General features: G+C 40.2%; 1 protein-coding gene across 1 annotated transcript; it reads right to left on the reverse strand.

Moving 5' to 3' along the window:
* Positions 1 to 5437: 5437 nt before the first annotated feature.
* On the reverse strand, positions 5438 to 15418 carry CCDC122 (coiled-coil domain containing 122). Its single transcript, XM_065423739.1, has 4 exons — positions 15305 to 15418; positions 11043 to 11441; positions 7534 to 7650; positions 5438 to 5587 (listed from the first exon to the last, which is right to left on the reverse strand). Exons 1-4 carry the CDS (start codon positions 15416 to 15418, stop codon positions 5438 to 5440), a joined length of 780 nt encoding a protein of 259 aa, XP_065279811.1.
* Positions 15419 to 20363: the final 4945 nt, after the last annotated feature.

Raw genomic sequence — 20363 nt, forward strand, 5'->3', positions numbered from 1 at the left:
ATTGTCAGAGCTTCAAGGTAACTTGACCTGTATTTCTCCCTCTGAGATCCTTCAAGGGCACCCACTTACAGGTTTCCAGCTCCCAGCTGTCACCTCTCCTGGGCAGAGATTGGCATCTCACTCCCTTCTGACCAGAGTTTTAAAGCCGCACAGCTGCTCCCTGATCTATGCTGTGATATTCCCAGCAAGTCAGTCTGCCTAAGAGACTAGCACCTGCAATTTTCTCTCATTCTGAGGGCTATGGACAGTGTATCGCCAGTGGTTTTCAAGTTTCCACACAGCTCCTTTTAAGCAAGCAGCTTTATTCCTCCTTATAAAGAGAACATATTGTTATGATCAAAGAACCTAAATGCATGCTAAAAAGCTATCTCCAACACCAACATAGGGCTCTGGGAGGTGTCAGTCCTTCAAATCCCACAACTGGGTTTTCCCCGTGGTGACACATACATATCAGTCTTTAGATCAGTAACCAGGATAAATGCCCTGAGTCAATTGAAGCTCAAGCTATTTATGCAAAAGTCCTTCCTTTGTCTGTTGGTCTCTGGGGAATCCAGTTTGAACCAAGCAACCCTTCCCAGGAGGTGGTGCCTCCCTGGAGGTGTTATAACCTGAGTAATTTGCCTTGATCATCCCCTACTGTTTTCATTTCCTGGTGGAGCTGTGGTAACCCTCCTCCCCCACCCCTCAGAGTGCATACAATCCTGGCCCACAATGATATATAAACCATTCATACACTTAATACCATATGGTCTCCCAAAGATATTGCAGGAACTTGCCTTATTTGTCACACATACTACATAAAACTAATGTCTATCGTATATGAATAACTGTTAAAAGGCACAACGGCTAGAAAGAGGGAAAGCTTTGCAGTATGTTCATGTGTAAGAATAAACGTAAAAATGGGCTTGTACATGTACTGGATTATTTCTGTTTATTAGACGTCATTCCCAGTTGTATGTGTCTGTTTGCTGAAGGAAAGAATGCCCCTGGGGAAAACGATTACTGTTGAATACTACACCGAGAATTAACTGCCTCATCACCCCGTTAAGATTTGTCAGCATTCTAAGAGCAGCATAAAACACGTCTCAAACATTTTGAAAGCATTGTCTTGCACAGAATGCTGATAGGCTCAGGAGCAGGCAATGATATACAGTCCTTTGTTTCAAACAACACCCTCTCCTGTTACACTGCAATTCATTACTGCACGTTTTTACTCCTGTTTTCTTGTATGCACTGTTTCTTAAATATTAAACTCCTGAAGCTGGAATGCTGTGAATTTCCACATACGATACAAATTTTAAATATTGTGTAAAACAGAATTACACTTAATAAGAAGTTAAGTCTTGGTCTCTGCAAGGTGGGCCTATTCCTCCAAAGAACTGAACACCTGCTCTGAAGTGCTGAGAGCCTTAAACTCCTGTTGAACACAAATTTCAATGGACTCAATAAATCTTCAGTAGGCAGTCAGCACTGTAAGGAAATGGAATGAAATCAATGGGGCCACTCACAGTAGGAAAGTTAAGCACATGCTTAACTGTTTGCACGATCCGAGCCTACAATTGCAGCATTTAGCAAGGGCTGTAAAGAGTAATCACAATAACTGAGAATTTTATTGTCTGTACCATATGATAAAGGTAACTGCGTAGCAGTAATATACTTAGGTTTGGGAAGATGTTTGACTTAGTACTGTACAACATTCTGATTAAAAACTTAGCACTATGCAATATGGATAAAGCATTAAATAGACTGAGACCTGGCTAACTCTAGGAAGTGATGTTCAGATAGAGGGTTTTCTAGTGGCGTTCCACAGGGATCAGTACTAGGCCAAATGTGATTTAATGTTTTTATCAATGACCTGGATATCAATAAGAAATCGCTGCTCATTACATCTGTGATGAGACACAGATGGATGGAGTGGTGAATAATGATGAGGACAAAGCAGCCATACAGATTGATTTGGATTGCTTGGTAAGCTGGGCCCACTCAAACAAAAATGCATTTTAATACTGCCCATTTGAAGGTCTTACATCTAGGTACAAAGAATGCAAGGGGACTGTATCCTGGAAACAAGTGACTGAAAAGGATTTAGGAGTCATAGTGGACAAGCAACTGAATGTGAGCATCCAGTGAGATGCTGTGGCAGAGGACTAATGCAATACTTGGCTGCCTAAAGAGGGGAGTAGTGAGTAGGAGTAGGCAGGTGATTTTACCTCTGTATATGGCATTGGTGACACTGATAATGATATACGGTGTCCAGTCCTGGTGCTCACATTTTAAAAAAGATTTTGAAAAACTGGAGATGGGGCAGAAATGAGCCTTAAAAACTCTCTGAGGGCTGGAGAAAACACCTTACAATGAGAGGCTTAAAGAGCTCAGTCTGTTCAGTTTATCAAATAAGAGTTAAAAGCAACTGGAGTACAGTGTATAGGTACTTTCCTGGGGAGAAAATACCAGTTATGATAGGGTTCTTCAGTCTAATGGCATAGCAAGAACCAGTGGCTGGCAGTTAAAACCAGACAAACTCAAATTAGAAATAAAGAAAAAAAATGTAACTGTGAGCATGATTAACCATTGGAGCAAATTGCCAAGGGAAGTGTTGGATTCTCCATCTCTTATTGTCCTCAAATCAAGACTGGATGCTGTGATGGGGTATACAGACCCTACACCAGCATGCAAGGGGTTAGGGAGCTGCTTTCGCTTGAAGTGCCCCCACCCTTCTGCATCTGTAAATCAGGGCCTGGAGGAGGAGTTAAAAAGAGGGAACTCCACTCAGCTGGGGTTACCCTTGGGAAGGGAACAGACTGTTAGCTTGCCAGTGCCCAGAGAGAAGACTGGCAGCCAAAAAAGTCTCTGCCATCACAGAAAGGAGAACACCAATCCCCTGGGCTAACAAGGAGCAGAGACTTATACTGGAGACATTCCCCCGCCCCTGCTCCCCTCCCCTCCCCTCCGCCCCCGGGACTCTGGGGTGGATGATGTTGCTTTAAGTAATGTTTCTTTGTCTTCTTTTAAAATCAAACAGTGTGAATTTATTTTAATTCAGCAAATTATTCATCTCAGGCAATTGCAGTAGGATATAGAGCAGGGGTCGTCAACCTCTGGCACGCGGCTCACCAGAGTAAGCACCCTGGCGGGCCGAGTCGGTTTGTTTACCTGCCGCGTCGGCAGGTTCGGCTGATCGCGGCTCCCACTGCCTGCGGTTCGCCATCCCAGGCCAACGGGGGTGGCGGGAAGCGGCGCAAGCCAGGGATGTGCTGGCCGTGGCTTCCCGCCGCCCCCATTGGCCTGGAACGGCGAACCGCGGCCAGTGGGAGCCGCGATCGGCCGAACCTGCCGATGCGGCAGGTAAACAAACCAGCCCGGCCTGCCAGGGTGCTTACCCTGGCGAGCCACGTGCCAGAGGTTGCCGACCCCTGATATAGAGCTTTACATTTCTAGGTTATTGTGTTAAAAATGTGCCTTAGGTGGATTACTGCATGGGGAATTTACCTTTATCTAAGGTAGGCAAATTTTGGGGACTAAACAAGTGACAGTGACCCTTTGAGATTCATTGTGATGGGCATAAATCAGTTTATATGAAGGAAAACACATACTCTTTAAAGTATATAGAAGTTTATATGAACGTTCTTACTAAGAATAAAATAGTAATTAAAACACTAATAATGCATTTAATTTTAGCTTCCTAAAACTGACAGTATCTAGACAGTTTAATAAAAAGAAACTAAGTAAAACATAAATATTCAACTTGCTCAAATACATGCACATACTCAGGTTTAAAGGCAAATGTAAATTACATAAACCAATAACTCATCAAACACAATATTAAATACTTTCTGGAATAAACATGAATATTATTGATTGACTCAGGAGTGAATTGTCATCTAAACTATAAGAATAAACAATGAATAAAATTCCAGAAATGCAAAGTACAAAACAATACAAATCATGCAGAGAAATATTATTATGCGGAGAAACTGGTTATTCACTAAGGTTCTGACATGAAGTTTTAAATAAATGGTGATTTGGTGTTCATTTTTCTTTTCCAAAAGTCCTGGGGAAATGCATGACTTAAGTCTTGTAATTACGATGCTCTGTGTGCTCCTCTGAAGCTTTGACTTTGAGCACAGAAAGTTAATTGAAGTACGAGACAAACAAGTGATCAGTTCTGTAAAAACAAAACCTCAGTACAGCCAAGAAAAAAGTGAACTGAGAAAACTTGATAATGTTGTGCTGAAATTCCACATTTTCTATTGTCCAGAGCAGTAAAAAAGTCTGCACAAAGCTGACTTTTAAAAAATTACAGTTTAAATAATGTTTGGGTTTCTTTGTTTGTTTGTTTGTTTGTTTGCCAGGGAAAAGGCCATCATACCATGTTGTCTCCCTCTTCTTTCATTGTGACATAGATCAACAGCACGCCACAAGGGTCTGATCCTAGTCCATCTGAATTCAAGAAGAGTTTTCTCATTGGTACCAGTAGGAATAGTCTCAGGCCCTAACATAGGAACTGGTTCAGAAGGATGGAGGAATTTGCAGCATCATGTTATTCTAAACTGCCATTTTACTCTTTACATTCCTTGCATCACCCAACCGCAGAAAACATACATCTGCGTGTTTCAAACAAAACTGGTCTCTATTAAGTGATCTTTATTTACTAGAATTAATTTTACCCATGCTTTAGCCTCCATAGAGTTGGACTGTGGCACTTAGCTACAGCTCTGAATAAGTGGTAGTGTAGTCCTGCACAGCCTTACAGGGAGCTCTGGGAGCGACTGTGTTTTAGGAGGCACAGTCCTTAAACTGTGATTGTCCCAGGCCCTTTCATGGTAAGCAAGTAGCACAGACTATGTATGTCTTCTTTCTCTCCCACACACTTGTGCTAGGGCGAGGGGAATCCTGGCACATGGAGAGCAGGAATGCTATAGTATCTTGTACAGCTGACTCTTCCACATGGCAAAATACTACCAGAGAGCTCAGAGTTGCTTAGTACACTGCATTGATTAGAGCTGTGCATGAAAGATCTGAAGCTTTTGTATCTCATTAAATGCAATTATCCACCTCATATGAATTTCCCAGAGTGAAAAACAATGCAGAACTTGATCCAAAAAAAAAAAAATCCAACCAAATGAAAAGGAACTTTCCAAATTTATATGGTCTTAAGGGATTTGCAAATGTTGGTAGATGCTTTTGAAGGCAGTCTGGGAATTGTAATAAATTCCTTCCTGAGAAGTCACTGGCCCCATGAACAAAAGAGAACATTGCTTTAGGCCATTAAAGTTGGCACAGAACACAAAGTATTCTAGGGCACAGAGCAGGAGGGGGGGAAAATCACTCATCCTTAGTCCAAGGTTCAAGGGATTTTTTCCAACAACCACCTGTTATATATAAAGGATGACATATGTTATAAATTGCTGAGCATTGTATTGTACTGTACTATATATCATTCTGTTATTCCAAGACACTTTCTTAGTTCAGCTGCCTTTTTTTCCATCTGTTGAATGTTCCAGTGCCACTGTCTTCTGTTCGACTGGAGTTTGTTCAGTTGACAATGCAAACGTTTTAGAATAGCATCACTTCTTTTATTCTGTACCTAATAAAATAGAATAAATACATCTGAGGGCTGTTTGCAGGTAACACATGAAACACAAAGATTCAGACTAATGTAGCTGGCAGGGCTCTACGGTCAGGAAAGCTGCACTGCTCTGACAAACGTTGATTTGTACAGAAAAGACTATAGACGATACAAAGAGTAGAGGGTGAAGATACTTTTTAATTCCTCAAAAACTGGATTTGACTGTAACTTAGGTTACTAGAGAAATAAGTTAGATCAGCGGGTCTCAAACTGTGGGTCAGGACCCCAAAGTGGGTCATGGCCCTATTTTAATAGGGCCGCCAGGCCCAGCATTAGATATGCAGGGACCCAGCGCTAAAGCTGAAGCCCTAGTTCCAGCACCACCTGGGGGGGACAGGGCTCAGGCTGTGGCCCCCTCTCCACCCCACCCCGGGCACCAGGGCTTGGGCTGTAGTAACTTTGTTGTCAGAAGGGGCTCATGGTGCAATGAAGTTTGGGAACGCCTGAGTTAGATGATCTCTTTATAGTCTCCAATATTCATATTATACAACCAACCAAATGCTTTGCTGACTTTGGCCTAGGAGTTCTCCATCCAAACACCTCATAGACCAAGGCATTTGCCTTGTGGAACTTTCTCAACTTTTAACCAAAAAAAGGATATCCTCAAAGGGGATGTGTGTGTGTGTGTGTGTGTGTGTGTGCGTGCTTTGTGTTTTAGGGTGGTTTTTTTTCAGATTCCCCTTTCCTCTGAGACCTACAGAGCTCACAATCCAAATAACTTAAAGAAAATGGAAAGTAACCCCAGGATCAGAGTTAATCTTCAGCCCGCAACAGTCATAAATTAGATATTAACTGACTGGAATATAAAGGGCATTAATTACATTTATTCTGATAACCTAATGTTTTACAAAGTGCTTTCAGATGACCTAAAACTCCTCCTCTATCTTTCTCAGACGGATTTTGTCATGATAATAAAGTCTGTTTTCAGATGCCGAAGAACAGAGAGTTGACCTAGGGTCTTAAAATGGTTGTGTTTTAGTTTTCAGTTTAAGAATTTTCTCCTGTTCCTTGTAATCTGAAAAAATTCCCCTCTCTCCCTTCCATATTGTAGTGCTCTATTGAGCTAGTCTCAAATCTGTTCAAAACCTTTATATTATCAGGCTTTGAATCAGATCATTACATTTTATGGCATTTAATTTGCCTAACGAGACAAAGGATATGAAAGTCTGAGGCTCAACACCTCTCAGATGTACTTTTGAATATCACTCAACTATTTAAACAGATAACTTCATAACGATTAATAATACTGTCTGGGCAGATAGCAAATTACGAGTAGTTGTGCTCTCTCTACTTTACAACCAGCTCAAATTTTGAAGGTGCTCAGGAAGGCCATTTTCTTGGTGCAATTGATTCTTCCATTGGTTAGATATCAGGTACCATAGGGCAAGCAATGAACAGTCAAGACAGAAACAAGTAGTAAACTGTTTTAGGTAAATTGTGCATACTATCCCATTGCAGACTCTTTTTTAAAATTCCCAATATTACCTCCTTTCCCCAAACATCTTAAACTTGACACCTATAAAGAGCAACTTCTAGAAACAGCAAGTGTTACAAGTTCAGCAATCTCTTCATTCACTTTCAGAAGAAGGCAAAAGAGAAGTGATCGACATTATTCTAAGATCTCATGGGTGAATTCCTTCCTAGAATGTTGCGGAAGAAAATGCTGATGACTAAAATGTTTCCCTTGCTCTCAAAAATTCAAATATCAGCTCTCAAGGTTAGATGAGTTCTACCAATATTAAATATTCTTCAGGATTTGAGTCTAATGGTGTTATCATTGGTTAATGTATATGCTTGGATATGTAGCAACCTGTTTAGTAAAATATTTTACAACTTCAGCTACAATATGTCTATTCTGTCATATGACTGTAATTATATTCTAGTCAAATAACTCTAAACCTTACCTCAATCTCTTTTCTAAGTTTAGCATGCACATTTTTCTCTTCTTCAAGCAATTTTTTCTTTTCATTGATAGACTCTTTTACCATAGTAACTTCCTCTATTAAATGTGTAATTTCTTCCTGAAGATACAAGTAGGAATTAAAAACAAAAAAAACCCAAACCTCATTTGTAAAACAAAGATAACTCTAGTACAAATGGTTTACCTTCTGTAATGTCATTTTAACAATCTGTTTGCATAAGCATTGACTTTAGCTAAAGAAATAAGTTCAACAATTTAAAAGTTTGACTTAAATATACTTCCTGCCTACCTAGCAAATCATATGTATTGATATAGTTACAAAAACTACACAGTAATATTGCTCAGGGACATGACTACAGCTACAGGGATGCAACAATTTGAATTTATCTAGCACACTATTGCAAAAGTATTTAGAAGTGTGCATATATACAAGACTAATAGTCAACTTTAAAAATTCAGTCATGGGGAATAATGTGCATAATATGTGAACTACATTCTCCTCCCATGTGAAATCTAATGCTAATGGAATTATGGCTATTCTGTTTATCAAAGTGTAAGCAGGGAATGAGCTCTCCCCTGACATCTAGTGATGAGCTGGGGGAAAAAGACTTGAGGACCCCACTGTATTTACATGAACACACCTATTATGCCTCGGTATTCAGCAGACAAACTGTGTTGCCAAAGTGATCAATTTTGGCTGGTGTTGGGTTACAAATCACTTTAGCATTGAGTGCAGGGGTAAAGAAATGTTATCCTTATTGTAACGGACAGCAGAACTGTGCTTAGCACGTGCTGATTGAGGGAGTCACCCTCAACTGAACTGCACTTGCTAAGCAGCGGATAGAGATGCCAAATCTCAATGAAAGGGGAGAGGGAGTGGGGACAGTTGTTCTTACTGGTGGTGTGGGTTCTTTCTAAGTGTCTTAGATGCTATTTGACACTCCCCTCCCCACTTTTTAAAGACAGAGCTGATTAAATTCAGTTGAGAGTCTTTTGATTTTTTAAGCGATTGCTACAGCTGAAGTCTCTGAAAACCAGTTCTAAATGCTAATCCTTAGGCCAGGTCTACACTACAGTGGCACAGTTGTGCCCATGCTGCATTTTAAGTGTAGACCTGCTCTTAGACCTGCTGTGGGGCAGCATTTCAGCAAAACAGCCTGCAGTAGCTGTGAGATTCCCCATGAATTACTGAAATCACTGAGAGCTGGGTTAGGTGGTGGGACCTCAAGACATAGTGTCTCAGAGGTTACAGCAGAGCTACAGGTGGCAGCAGAGAAAGCGATGGTGTAGCGGCCAATGGGGGTAGAGCGAACGGCAGTGCAGTGACGGCAGCGGGCAGGGATACAGAGCGAACGGCGGCAGCTGTGAGCCAATTGCAGCGGCTATGGCTCTAGGTCTTTGCTGAAAAAAGACAGCAACTGCGAGTGGGGTGCAGTGGAGGGAGAGGGGAGTGGCTTGTTAAAGGAACACTTGTTTGTGGGACTTTCACACTGTCAGGTGAGAACCTGGGGCGAAGGACACTGCCCAGTGTACTCTGGGGTGGGATGATCACATGATCACCTGCTTTTGAATATGGTTGTGGTGTTTTCCCAAACTAATGCTTGGCTCCTTTTCCCTTTTAATAAAAGTTCTTGTTTGTTATACATAGATTCAGTGCTTGTGACTGCGGACGTATTGCCTCTTAAAGGCGCCTGGAGGTGGTGTTCAATTTTCCCAGATTACTGGGTGGGGGTTCAAGCCAGTTCTGTTTTATAGCGTTAAGATAAACCCCTAAATAGTGAACCTGGCCCTTGTTGCTGCCGACTCCACCTGGTAGAAGGGTCACATTTGTAAATGGATTTACATGTAATAAATCATTTCTCATTTATTGTAATTTTCTATGATAATGCTCAAATAGCAATGTCGCCTACATAACTAAATGATTTCTAATAAAAAAACTGGTTTCTATACAGAGTTCATTCTCAGAGAAGAAAGAGGGGATTACAACAAGATAAAACCTTCATTCTACATAGGCTTTTTATTGTAGAAAAGCCACATGGAATTTAAAGTATATGCAATCACAAGCCAAAGAATGAAAGCAGAACAATTAATAGGGTATACAGGCAGCAAACAGTCAGCATATCTTCCATGTTCCTCTTTATAGCACCAGATGTGAATATAGATGTATATATACATTTACATAAACCTTAAATTCTAAGGTTCACTGCGGTTCGCCGTCCCAGGCCAATGGGGGCTGCAGGAAGCGGCGCGAGCAAGGGATGTGCTGGCCGCGGCTTCCCGCCGCCCCCATTGGCCTGGGACGGCGAACTGCGGCCAGTGGGAGCCGCGATCGGCCGAACCTGCCGACGCGGCAGGTAAACAAACTGGCCCGGCCCGCCAGGGTGCTTACCCTGGCGAGCAGCATGCCAGAGGTTGCCAACCCCTGCTATAGTGCATATAATCACTTGATCACCTATGTAATATACACTTTTGCCACTATAGATCTTGGGGGGGGGGGGCGTACAGATTATGGCATATTTGAACAATTGTAAAAGTTCAATGCCATTTATGTAAGAAAGAGACACTAAACCCTGAACAAACTTAGCCCTTACATAAGCAAGTGCAACCCCATTGTAGTCAGTATGAGACATAACCTTCCTATGACAAGTCTTAATTTTGTCCATTAATCTTGTTGCAAGACTTGGTTTATTATGATAATTTGTTTTTTTCAGTCTGAGAGCTGTAGGTTTAATCTAATCTCACATTACTGTTATAGTAGTGTAACTCCATTCTCCAGTGAAGTTACTTCTGATTTAGTCCAGTGTAAATTACATCAGAATTAGACTCTGTGATTCTAAGACAATTTCAAATATGAAGTTACTTCGTTTTCCTCTATAGCTGTACATTTTTTCAGCTCAGACTGCTTTAACTTTTACAAATTTAATAAAGCATTAAAATTACACACACACACACACAATTGCTGGAGATTATACATATCAAAATTGATGTTTTTTCTCCTTCTCCCTTCTTCTGTCATCTTTTCTCACCCCTTCACCTTCTGTTCTCACATAGCTCAAGTACAATTTGTTACCAACTAAACACGGTGCTGTTCGCTGACAGTAGTAATGTAGTAACATTTACAGGGATATACAGTGTGTATTCTGAAAAGTGTATATGTAGGTTTATCCAAGACCTTGCAGTATCCTACAAATAACAGTGGAGGCAACTGATGCATTTTAGCTGACAGCACTGTAGTTTTTTCACAGCCAAGTTAATGTTGTTATATCAGGTGAACTTAGCTTTTGGAATCAAACATCAAGAATAGTGGCTGGTACCATTTTTACTATAAACTAAGATCACCATTTACTCTATCTAGCTTGGGCAATGAACCCAGATATTACACGTTTCCACACACCATAGCAAGCACTGCAAAGCTAGACCAGATTATTATTTAAAATTGTAAAATATTTTTGTACACAATAGGAAAGGTATCTAGAAACAGAAACATCTGACCTGCACTTGTTTTATAACTAGTCCTTCAGGATTCTGGAGGTCATTCATTAATTCTTCTTTCTTTGTCTTTAGTTCTTTAACCATGTCTTGTTTTTTAACAAGTTCGAGCATAACTGGCATTTTGCTTTCTGCTTCCCAATAACGCTCTTTATGAGCCATTATTTTCTCATGATATGCACCATTTCTTGCAAGCATCATCTCAAATTCTTCTTGTGCTGCTTCCGTGTCAAGTTTCAGCTTTATCTTTTCAGCATATAGGGATCTGACTTGGGACTCCAGACTTTCACAGTGATATTTTGTAGTTTCTATGTCATCATCTTGCTGATAAATTTGCCTTTCTGTTGCCTTTGTTTCTAATAAAGCAGACTCCATTTGTTTTTCAAGTTCTTGAAGCTCAGCCTGTAAAATATTGTAATATTCTCCTATCAGTGGAAAGCCAATGTTTGGGAGTATAGCAGCAAGCTATTGAAACAATATCATCTACATTTAGTTAACAGAATTCGTTCTTTTCATTTAATACAGAACACACAATAAAGAAATCTATGCAACTTAAAAATAGTTTGAATAGAAGAGATCACTAGAGTTCCATTTCCTAAAATCATCACCAAGAGACATGATAGGTGATAATATCTGAGGCTTTATCGGATTGGTCTTAAAGATAAGTGTACATGAAATTTGTTATCTTTCAAATGGGTTCAGTTTCCTCATATTCAGATGATGTATAGTGGGATGTGTCAGAGACCCTAACCGTATCAGTCTCCCTAATGTTTTATCTAAACTAGGAGTTTAGGCCAAACTAAAGTCGACTGCTTTTCCTATTGCAGATGCGGGGTAAAATCAGGAGACAACAGACTAAAACCAAGGTAAAGGTGTCACTCTGCATCTATATTAGGAAAAGTGGCTGAGTTAATTGGGTTTAGCTAACTCAATTCGATCTAGGTTCTTACACTGCTCTCATCACCATAATATCTGAGGGCCTTCCAATAATACATTAAGTGACATGAATAACATCTGTCAGGTGTAGTTTGTTCTCTCTTTCTCATGTTCTCCCGAGGGGGAGAATTGCATGTGCAGTGTAAAGTTTTTGTGTGTGTTTTTTTTGGTTTAGGTATGGAGTTTTGTAAAAATGTATGGGCTGCTATGTGTTTATTTTAGGTCAAGGAAGTATGCCTTTCACTTGCAGTGGGAGGTAGTGATGGTCCTTAGTTTCTGTCAACTTATGTTAACTCACATCTTCCTAGCATCAACCACTTTTTCCTAGTCTAGATAAGCCTAAATCTTGTGATCTCCAGGACTTTTAGAAGGTATTTGACTTAGTACCACCTGACATTCCGAGGAAAAAAATAGCAATATACAAAATCACATATTAAATTGATCAAAAACTGGCTAAGTGATTCATCTAAAAAGTAGTTTTAAATGGTGAATTGTCATCCAATGGCTCATCTCTAATGAGATACAACAGGGATCTGCTCTGGGCCCAATGCTATTCAATCTCTTTATCAGTAATCTGGAAGAAAATATAAAATCATCACTGGTAAAGTTTGTTGATGACACAATAATTGGAGGAGAGGTAAATGATGATAAAGACAGATTTCTATAGAGAGATCTCTACAGAGAGATCTCAATTTTGTGGTAAGCTGGGCTTACTCGATCAAAATGTTTTAATATAGCTAAATGCATGGTCATACATTTAGGAACCAAGAATGTAGGGCACATTAATAGGACTATGGGCTGTATTTTGGAAGGCTCAGAAATGGATTTAAGGGTCATGAGGACAACCAACTAAACACTAACTCACCTTGCAATGCAGATGCTAAGAGAGCAAATATGATTCTTAGAAGTATATGCAGGGGAATATCAAGTAGGAGCATGGTATTAACACCATACACAACATTAGAGAGACTATTACTGGAATACTGTGTCCAGTTCTGGTGTCCACATTTTTAAAAGGATGTTGAAAAATAGTAAAGGGTTCAGAAAAGATCTATGAGAATGATTCAAGGTCTGGAAAATCTGCCTTACACTGAGAGTCTAAAGAAGTGAGATCTGTTTGGTTAATTCAAGAGAAGGTTAAGAGGTGATTTGATTAAGGTCTGTAAGTACCTACATGGGGAGAAGATTTCTGACAATAGAGGGCTCTTTCATTTAGCAGGCAAAGGCATAATGAGATCCGATGGCTGGAAGCTGAAACTAGGCAAATTCAGACTAGAAATAATTCGGAAATATTTAACAGTGAGGGTAATTATCCATTGGAACATCTTATCCAGGGCGGTGGTGGATTTTCTATCACTTTAAATCAAGCTGTAGCTCAGCCAGATTTATGGGCTTGATGTGGGAATCAGTTGATGAAATTCTATGGCCTTTGTTAAGTAAATTATCCTAGCTGATGATAATGGTGCCTTCTGGTCTTAATATCTATGAAAAAAACTAGACTGGACTCAGCATTTGACAATATAAAATAAGGAACAATAATGAAATGGTAGTGATTGGCAAAATAACCTACTACTGTATGTCTTTTCCATCTCTGTTTACTATGATGGTATCAGCAGGAGAGTGCATACCTACTCCAAGGCACACTGACAAGTGAAAATGCTGGAGGGATATCTATGTGGCTACAAGCACTAATGGTCTAAATTAAGTCACATTGCTGTAAAGTTACTGACTCCACTTACAGTACTGAAGTCTCTAAAGTAAACAGCTGACAAGCTAAACCAAAAAGAATTAACTTAACAACATGTCCAGAAATTGAAGAGCTAATCATGAACACTATCATAAACATGTTCAATTTAGAATGTAGGCATGCTGTTAGGCAGGACTGTTACATGGAGGAGCTGGATAACGGTATGAGGAGGGACATCAGCTATGAAGCTGAATTCCTTGACAGGACTAAGGAGAATGACCCTACATTGTTTATATAGAACTTTTTTCAAATCTTAGATTACAAGAGAGAAACTTTCAGTAGAACTGGCATCATCTCTGATCTACCAGCCATCTAGGATAGACAAGTGAAAGGTCCTAATGGCAAAGATCTTGAATTTTGGAGAAGAAACAACTGTTTTATGTGTTTTCTGTGAAATACACATAAGGAAGTAGAGTTAGAGATGTACATACAATCTTAATTTTGGTGTTTCCTGACTTTTGAGTACATAACTATTCAACCTTAACATTAATGCTAGCTTTTGTATGGAATGTTCTAGTTTAAAAAAATTAAGAAACTAAAAGAAAATGAATGAGTGTAATTGTCCAGGACTTTGAAGCTCTGTGGGCTTCCCAAAAGTTGCATATAACTTGTGTAAATATTATAATCTAGAACTATTTGCTGCAACAATATCTCAATATTCTGCTGCATGCCCCTTAGGAAGTCTGCAGGAAGAGGCACCTCTCCTGCAGGTGATAAAAGCTTTCAAGGTATGCCAGACCCAGGTTCCCTCTGGTGAGCCATAAAAATTGTCTGCAGAAATGAATCCCTCTGCCATGTGCCCCAGAAGGTCTAAAGAATCATAGAATATCAGGGTTGGAAGGAACCTCAGAAGGTCATCCAGTCCAACCCCCTGCTCAAAGCAGGACCAATCCCCAGACAGATTTTTGCCCCAGATCCCTAAATGGCCCCCTCAAGGATGGAACTCACTTGATATTCCCCTGCCTATACTTCTAAGAATCATATTTGCTCTCTTAGCATATGCATTACAAGGTGAGTTAGTGTTTAGCTGGTTGTCCTCATGACCCTTAAATCCATTTCTAAGCCTTCCAAAATACAGTCCATAGTCCTATTAACGTGCCCTACATTCTTGGTTCCTTAGAAGATCCAAAGGGGACTCCTATCCTGTGCAACTTTAGAGCTCCCAAATTGGGGAAGGTGCAGGGGAGCTACTAAGGTAGATAGAGGATTGATAAGGTAATAAAGGGGCCTCTAACTTGTGCACCTAAAAAAGACGGCAGGAGCCCATCGCTCAGTGGTGATTCTCCTTACTGATTTCAGCAGTATGGATGACTTGCCATTGAGTGTGAAACTTGGAAACTTGCATGGAGACTTGCATCTGAAGAAGTGGGTTTTTTACCCACAAAAGCTTATGGCCAAATAAATCTGTTAATCTTTAAGGTGCCACCGGACTCCTCATTGTTTTTAAGAATGGACTAACTGCCTTAACTTTGAATTAAGATACCCCAGAAAAATAGAGAAATAACAGCTTCCCTTATTCAGATTAATACTTCCTTGTCTATTGTACTACATTGTAAATCCAACATTCTAAATTAGATCTTACCTGTAACTGAGAAAGAACTATTTTGCTTTTTTCTATTTCGGATGCTTGTGAATGTTGCTGTTCTGCTACTTGTTTTACAACTTCAACTAATGATGGAGAATTTTGCTTAGCCATTTCTAGACAAAAGGGTAGTATTGTAAGAACACAGAATAATATTGTTTTCACATAGTCTAGTTTGATTCCCATGTTAAACAGTTGATAAAGACAAAGGACAAAATATTCTTGGACTTACTCTTCATATAAGAACCCAGATCAATAAATTATTCCTCATGGCCCATTTTTGATCATCAAGGAAACATAATTAATGGTCTGAAACTCAAAGGAAATGATGATAGAGGATTCAAAATCTATACTGCTGTGTTTCTTCTGTAAAACTAAATTTTTTCCTTTGTTGAGTATTATTTCAGCTTAGTACTAATGTGGACACGAGAACAAATGGATATAAACTGGCCGTCGGGAAGTTTAGGCTTGAAATTAGACGACGGTTTCTAACCGTCAGAGGGGTGAAGTTCTGGAACAGCCTTCCGAAGGAAACGGTGGGGGCGAAAGACCTCTCTGGCTTTAAGATTAAGCTTGATAAGTTTATGGAGGGGATGGTTTGATGGGATAACGTGATTTTAGTCAATAGGTCAATAACATGCCATCGCTGGTAATTAGTATCAATGGTCAATGTGGGTCTGGCTGGAGAATCTTGCCCACATGCTCGGGGTTCTGCTGATCGCCATATTTGGGGTCGGGAAGGAATTTTCCTCCAGGGTAGATTGGCAGAGGCCCTGGAGGTTTTTCGCCTTCCTCCGCAGCATGGGGCAGGGGTCGCTTGCTGGAGGATTCTCTGCGACTTGAAGTCTTTAAATCATGATTTGGGGACTTCAACAGCTGAGTCAAGGGAGAGAATTATTCCAGGAGTGGGTGGGTCAGCTTTTGTGGCCTGCATCATGCGGGAGGTCAGACTAGATGATCATAATGGTCCCTTCTGACCTTAAAGTCTATGAGTCTATGAGTTATAAATGTTCTTCCTGCTGGTTCATGGGGCAGATCCTCATCTGGTATGAACAGTCATAGCTGCATATGGTTGCAACGTGTGCTGAGGATCTGTTCCCATATTGTTTGCTTACAGTTCTAATGTAATTCTAACATTGCAACAGCCATATATGATTGATGCAATTTAATCATAACGTCCTATTACATTTAGGGCTGTCAAGCGATTAAAAAAATTAATCGTGATTAATCGCGCGATTAAAAAAATTAATCGTGTAATTAATCACGCTGTTAAACAATAATAGAATACCATTTATATAAATATTTGTGGATGTTTTCCACATTTTCAAATATATTTATTTCAATTACAACACAAAACAAAGTGTACAGTGCTCTCTTTATATTTATTTTTATTTTAAATATTTGCACTGTAGAAATAAGGGAAATAGTATTTTTCAATTCACTTAATACAAGTACTATAGTGCAATTTTTTTATCATGAAAGTTTAACTTATAAATGTAGAATTATGCACAAAAAATAACTGCATTCAAAAATAATACAATTTAAAACTTTAGTGCCTACAAGTCCACTCAGTCCTACTTCTCGTTCAGCCAATCGCTAAGACAAACAAGTTTGTTTACATTTGCAGGAGATAATGCTGCCCGCTTCTTGTTTACAGTGTCACCTGAAAGTGAGAACAGGCATTCTCATGGCACTGTTGTAGCCAGAATTGCAAGATATTTATATGCCAGCTGTGCTAAAGATTCATATGTCCCTTCATGCTTCAACCACCCTTCCAGAGGACGTGTGTCCATGCTGATGATGGGTTCTGCTCGATAACGATCCAAAGCAGTGCAGATCAATGCATGTTCATTTTCATCATCTGAGTCAGATGCCACCACCAGAAGGTTGATTTTTTTTTGGTGGTTTGGGTTCTTCAGTTTCTGCATTGGAGTGTTGCTCTTTTAAGACTTCTAACAGCATGCTCCACACCCCATCCCAATCAGATTTTGGAAGGCACTTCAGATTCTTAAAATTTGGGTCAAGTTCTGTAGCTATCTTTAGAAATTATCTTTAGAAATGTCACATTGATACCTTCTTTGTGTTTTATCAAATCTGCAGTGAAAGTGTTCTTAAAAGGAACAACATGCTAGGTCATCATCCGAGACTGCTATAACGTGAAATATATGGCAGAATGTGGGTAAAACACAGAGTAGGAGACATACAATTCTCCCCCAAGGAGTTTAGTCACAAATTTAATTAACACATTATTTTTTAACGAGCGTCATCAACATGGAAGCATGTCCTTTGCAATGGCGGCCAAAGCATGAAGGGGCATATGAATGTTTAGCATATCCAGAACATAACTATCTTGTATTGCTGGCTACAAAAGTGCCATGTGAACGTCTGTTCTCACTTTCAGGTGCCATTGTAAATAAGAAGCGAGCAGCATTATCTCCCGTAAATGTAAACAAACTTATTTTTCTTAGCAATTGGCTGTACAAGAAGTAGGACTGAGTGGACTTGTAGGCGCTAAAGTTTTACATTGTTTTGTTTTTGAATGCAGTTATGTAACAAAAAAAATCTACATTTGTAGGTGTGCTTTCACGATAAAGAGATTGCACTACAGTACTTGTATGCGGTGAATTCAAAATTATTATTTGTTTATCATTTTTATAGTGCAAATATTTATAATAAAAATAATATAAAGTGAGCACTGTACACTTGTACACTTTGTATTCTGTGTTGTAATTGAAATCAATATATTTTAAAATGTAGAAAAACATCCAACATATTTAATAAATTTCAGTTGGTATTCTATTGTTTAACTGTGTGATTAAAACTGCGATTAATCACGATTAATTTTTTGAGTCAATCACGCAAGTTAACTGTGATTAAGCGACAGGCCTAATTTTATTGCTTATTTACCCCTTTATCCCTTCTTCAGGTAAAACAAAAAACAGGAAAAACTGAAAAAAAGACACAGTAGTGAAACAATAATAGAGAACACAATGTGTTTGTCAGATTGACTTTATTTACAACCATTTACCTGAAGCCTATTGATATTGTTTGTATCACTTCAAATAAAGGTTAATTAAATACAGAAAATCACTGTACAGTCAAGTAAACTGGCTAAATGCTAAATGCTCTGGAAAAAATGTGCACGAAAGGGGCACATATCAAGGATATCTTCATACTAAACTGCAGTCACCAGCACATAATTTAGCCATGAACTGGGTCTGTGGGGAGTATTGGACATGAGCAGCTGCTTTTCCCCATACAGTTCTGGCCTCGTGGAGACCTGCTGTGTACGGACAATGTAGCCATAGCTCAATTAGGAGAGCCACTGAGGAGTACTCCGTTTTCCAGCATTTTTGTCCACAACAGGAAAATGTAGAGATTTTCCTTTCAGATGATTTCTCTATACCATTTTGAGATAAGGGAGGGGCAGAGATAATGATCAAATACATTTCAATTTATTTTAAATCAGGAAAACAACTATGCCCGCTTCTTTAGGTGAAACTGAATGCTAGTGGGCCTGTCTACACTCTTAATTCACCCTCTATTCTATTCAACATTACTTTGGCAGCTGCAATTTCTGTGGACGACGTATCTGTGGCATAAATAAATAGTCTTGAGATTATGGGAGCAGTCCTAATATTACCACACAGGATGGTATTATGAGTCACGATGATATGTTGTGTTTTGCTTAAAGCCCAAGCTTCTGAAGTAATATTATTGTCAGAATCTCAGTTGTCATTTTTTTAAAGAGTAAGTTTCTGGCCCTGGTGCTTGCAGAGAAAACAAAAACCTTAAAGCCTCAAGAATCAGAAGGCAAATGACAAGACCCCCACATTTATTATTTTTGAAAGAAAAGCTCATGATATTTAAGCCAATCATTTAATTTTTTGAGGCCTGATTCATGATTTTTTTTTAAAAAAAAAATTTAATCCTTAGGGTTGGCTGTTCTGCGGCCCTGAGAAATTCCCCTGACGAAAACCTGAGGTTAAACAGATCTGCTCCATAGTGTGCGGGAGTCACATTCCCTCTGTGTGGCCTTTGCTCCCTGGCGGCTATGTGCAGTGGAGATGTGACGTGTGTTTTGGGCCTTTTACAGCCAGGGGTTGCCCATGGGATTTGACTCAGGATTAATTCTAATATAGAAGTCATCCAGTAAGTGGCTAGCATCAGTTAGCATTGCCCTCAGCGGCAGTGCTCGCCCTAAGCAGGAATATCCCCCCCCCCCCCACACACACACACACACACAAACTAATAATTAATAGGGGGCCCTCTTGAGCTGCTTGGGGCCCTAGGCAATTGCTCAGTCTGTTTATGCCTAGCGCTGGCTCTGATGGCCCTGGAGAAAGGTTTTGTGAGAGCCCCTCTGAGGGGAGGAGTGTGCCAGGAAACCGGGGTGTGGTGTACGAATTAGAGCCAATGGGTGTGTCCCCCCCCCATTCCACCAGGCAGTGGGGAGGGGGCTAGAGGTTGTGGCATTAAAAATAAACCCGCAAACAAAGAAAAGGGAGCGTGTGTGTGGGGGGGGGGGGTCACCTGCAGTGCCACAACCAACCCCTGTGTACCTTGGGGTGAGGGGGGAAGCAAAGGAAACTGCTGCAGGGCCCCCCCCTCAGTGTCACACAGCCCCAGAGCAGGGCCTGCTGCTGCCTGCTCCCTCAGGGCAGGAAACCTGTGGTGGCCCGCCCCTGCCATGGCTAGGGAGCATCTCTAAAGAGGGGCAAAATGAGAGAGAAGAATGAAGGGAGTGTCTAAGCAGGAGAGAGCCAGCAGGGAGACAAGGAGGTAAAGGGGAAGTGCAGTATTGCCAACTTCAAGAGATCAAACATTGTGAGTCGGACCCTCCAAAATCTTGGGATTGGCCCCCCAAAAAATAACATTTTAAAAAAAGATGATATTGTGTTTTTTAGGCCAGTCTCTTGATTTGGGGGTGGGGGGAATACAAAAAAACACCTGGCCCGTCCCCAGGGTGTGTGCATGTGACAATTAGTGTTGCCCACTCTTCCACATGTACCGGATAAGGTCACTCTGGCCCCTGCTGCAGGTGCTCTCACCCCCACAT

The sequence above is a fragment of the Emys orbicularis genome, chromosome 1 (genome assembly GCF_028017835.1).
Source record: "Emys orbicularis isolate rEmyOrb1 chromosome 1, rEmyOrb1.hap1, whole genome shotgun sequence".
Lineage (NCBI taxonomy): Eukaryota > Metazoa > Chordata > Testudines > Emydidae > Emys > Emys orbicularis.

What these genes read in the sequence shown, in the direction of transcription:
- CCDC122 (XM_065423739.1), bottom strand. Translation starts at nt 15,418, where the DNA reads ATGGCTAAGCAAAATTCTCCATCATTAGTTGAAGTTGTAAAACAAGTA. An exon ending in TAGTTCTTTCTCAGTTACAG is followed by an intron (nt 11,442 to 15,304) that starts GTAAGATCTAAT and finishes AATATTTTACAG; the next exon opens with GCTGAGCTTCAAGAACTTGA. An exon ending in TAGTTATAAAACAAGTGCAG is followed by an intron (nt 7,651 to 11,042) that starts GTCAGATGTTTC and finishes TTGTATCTTCAG; the next exon opens with GAAGAAATTACACATTTAAT.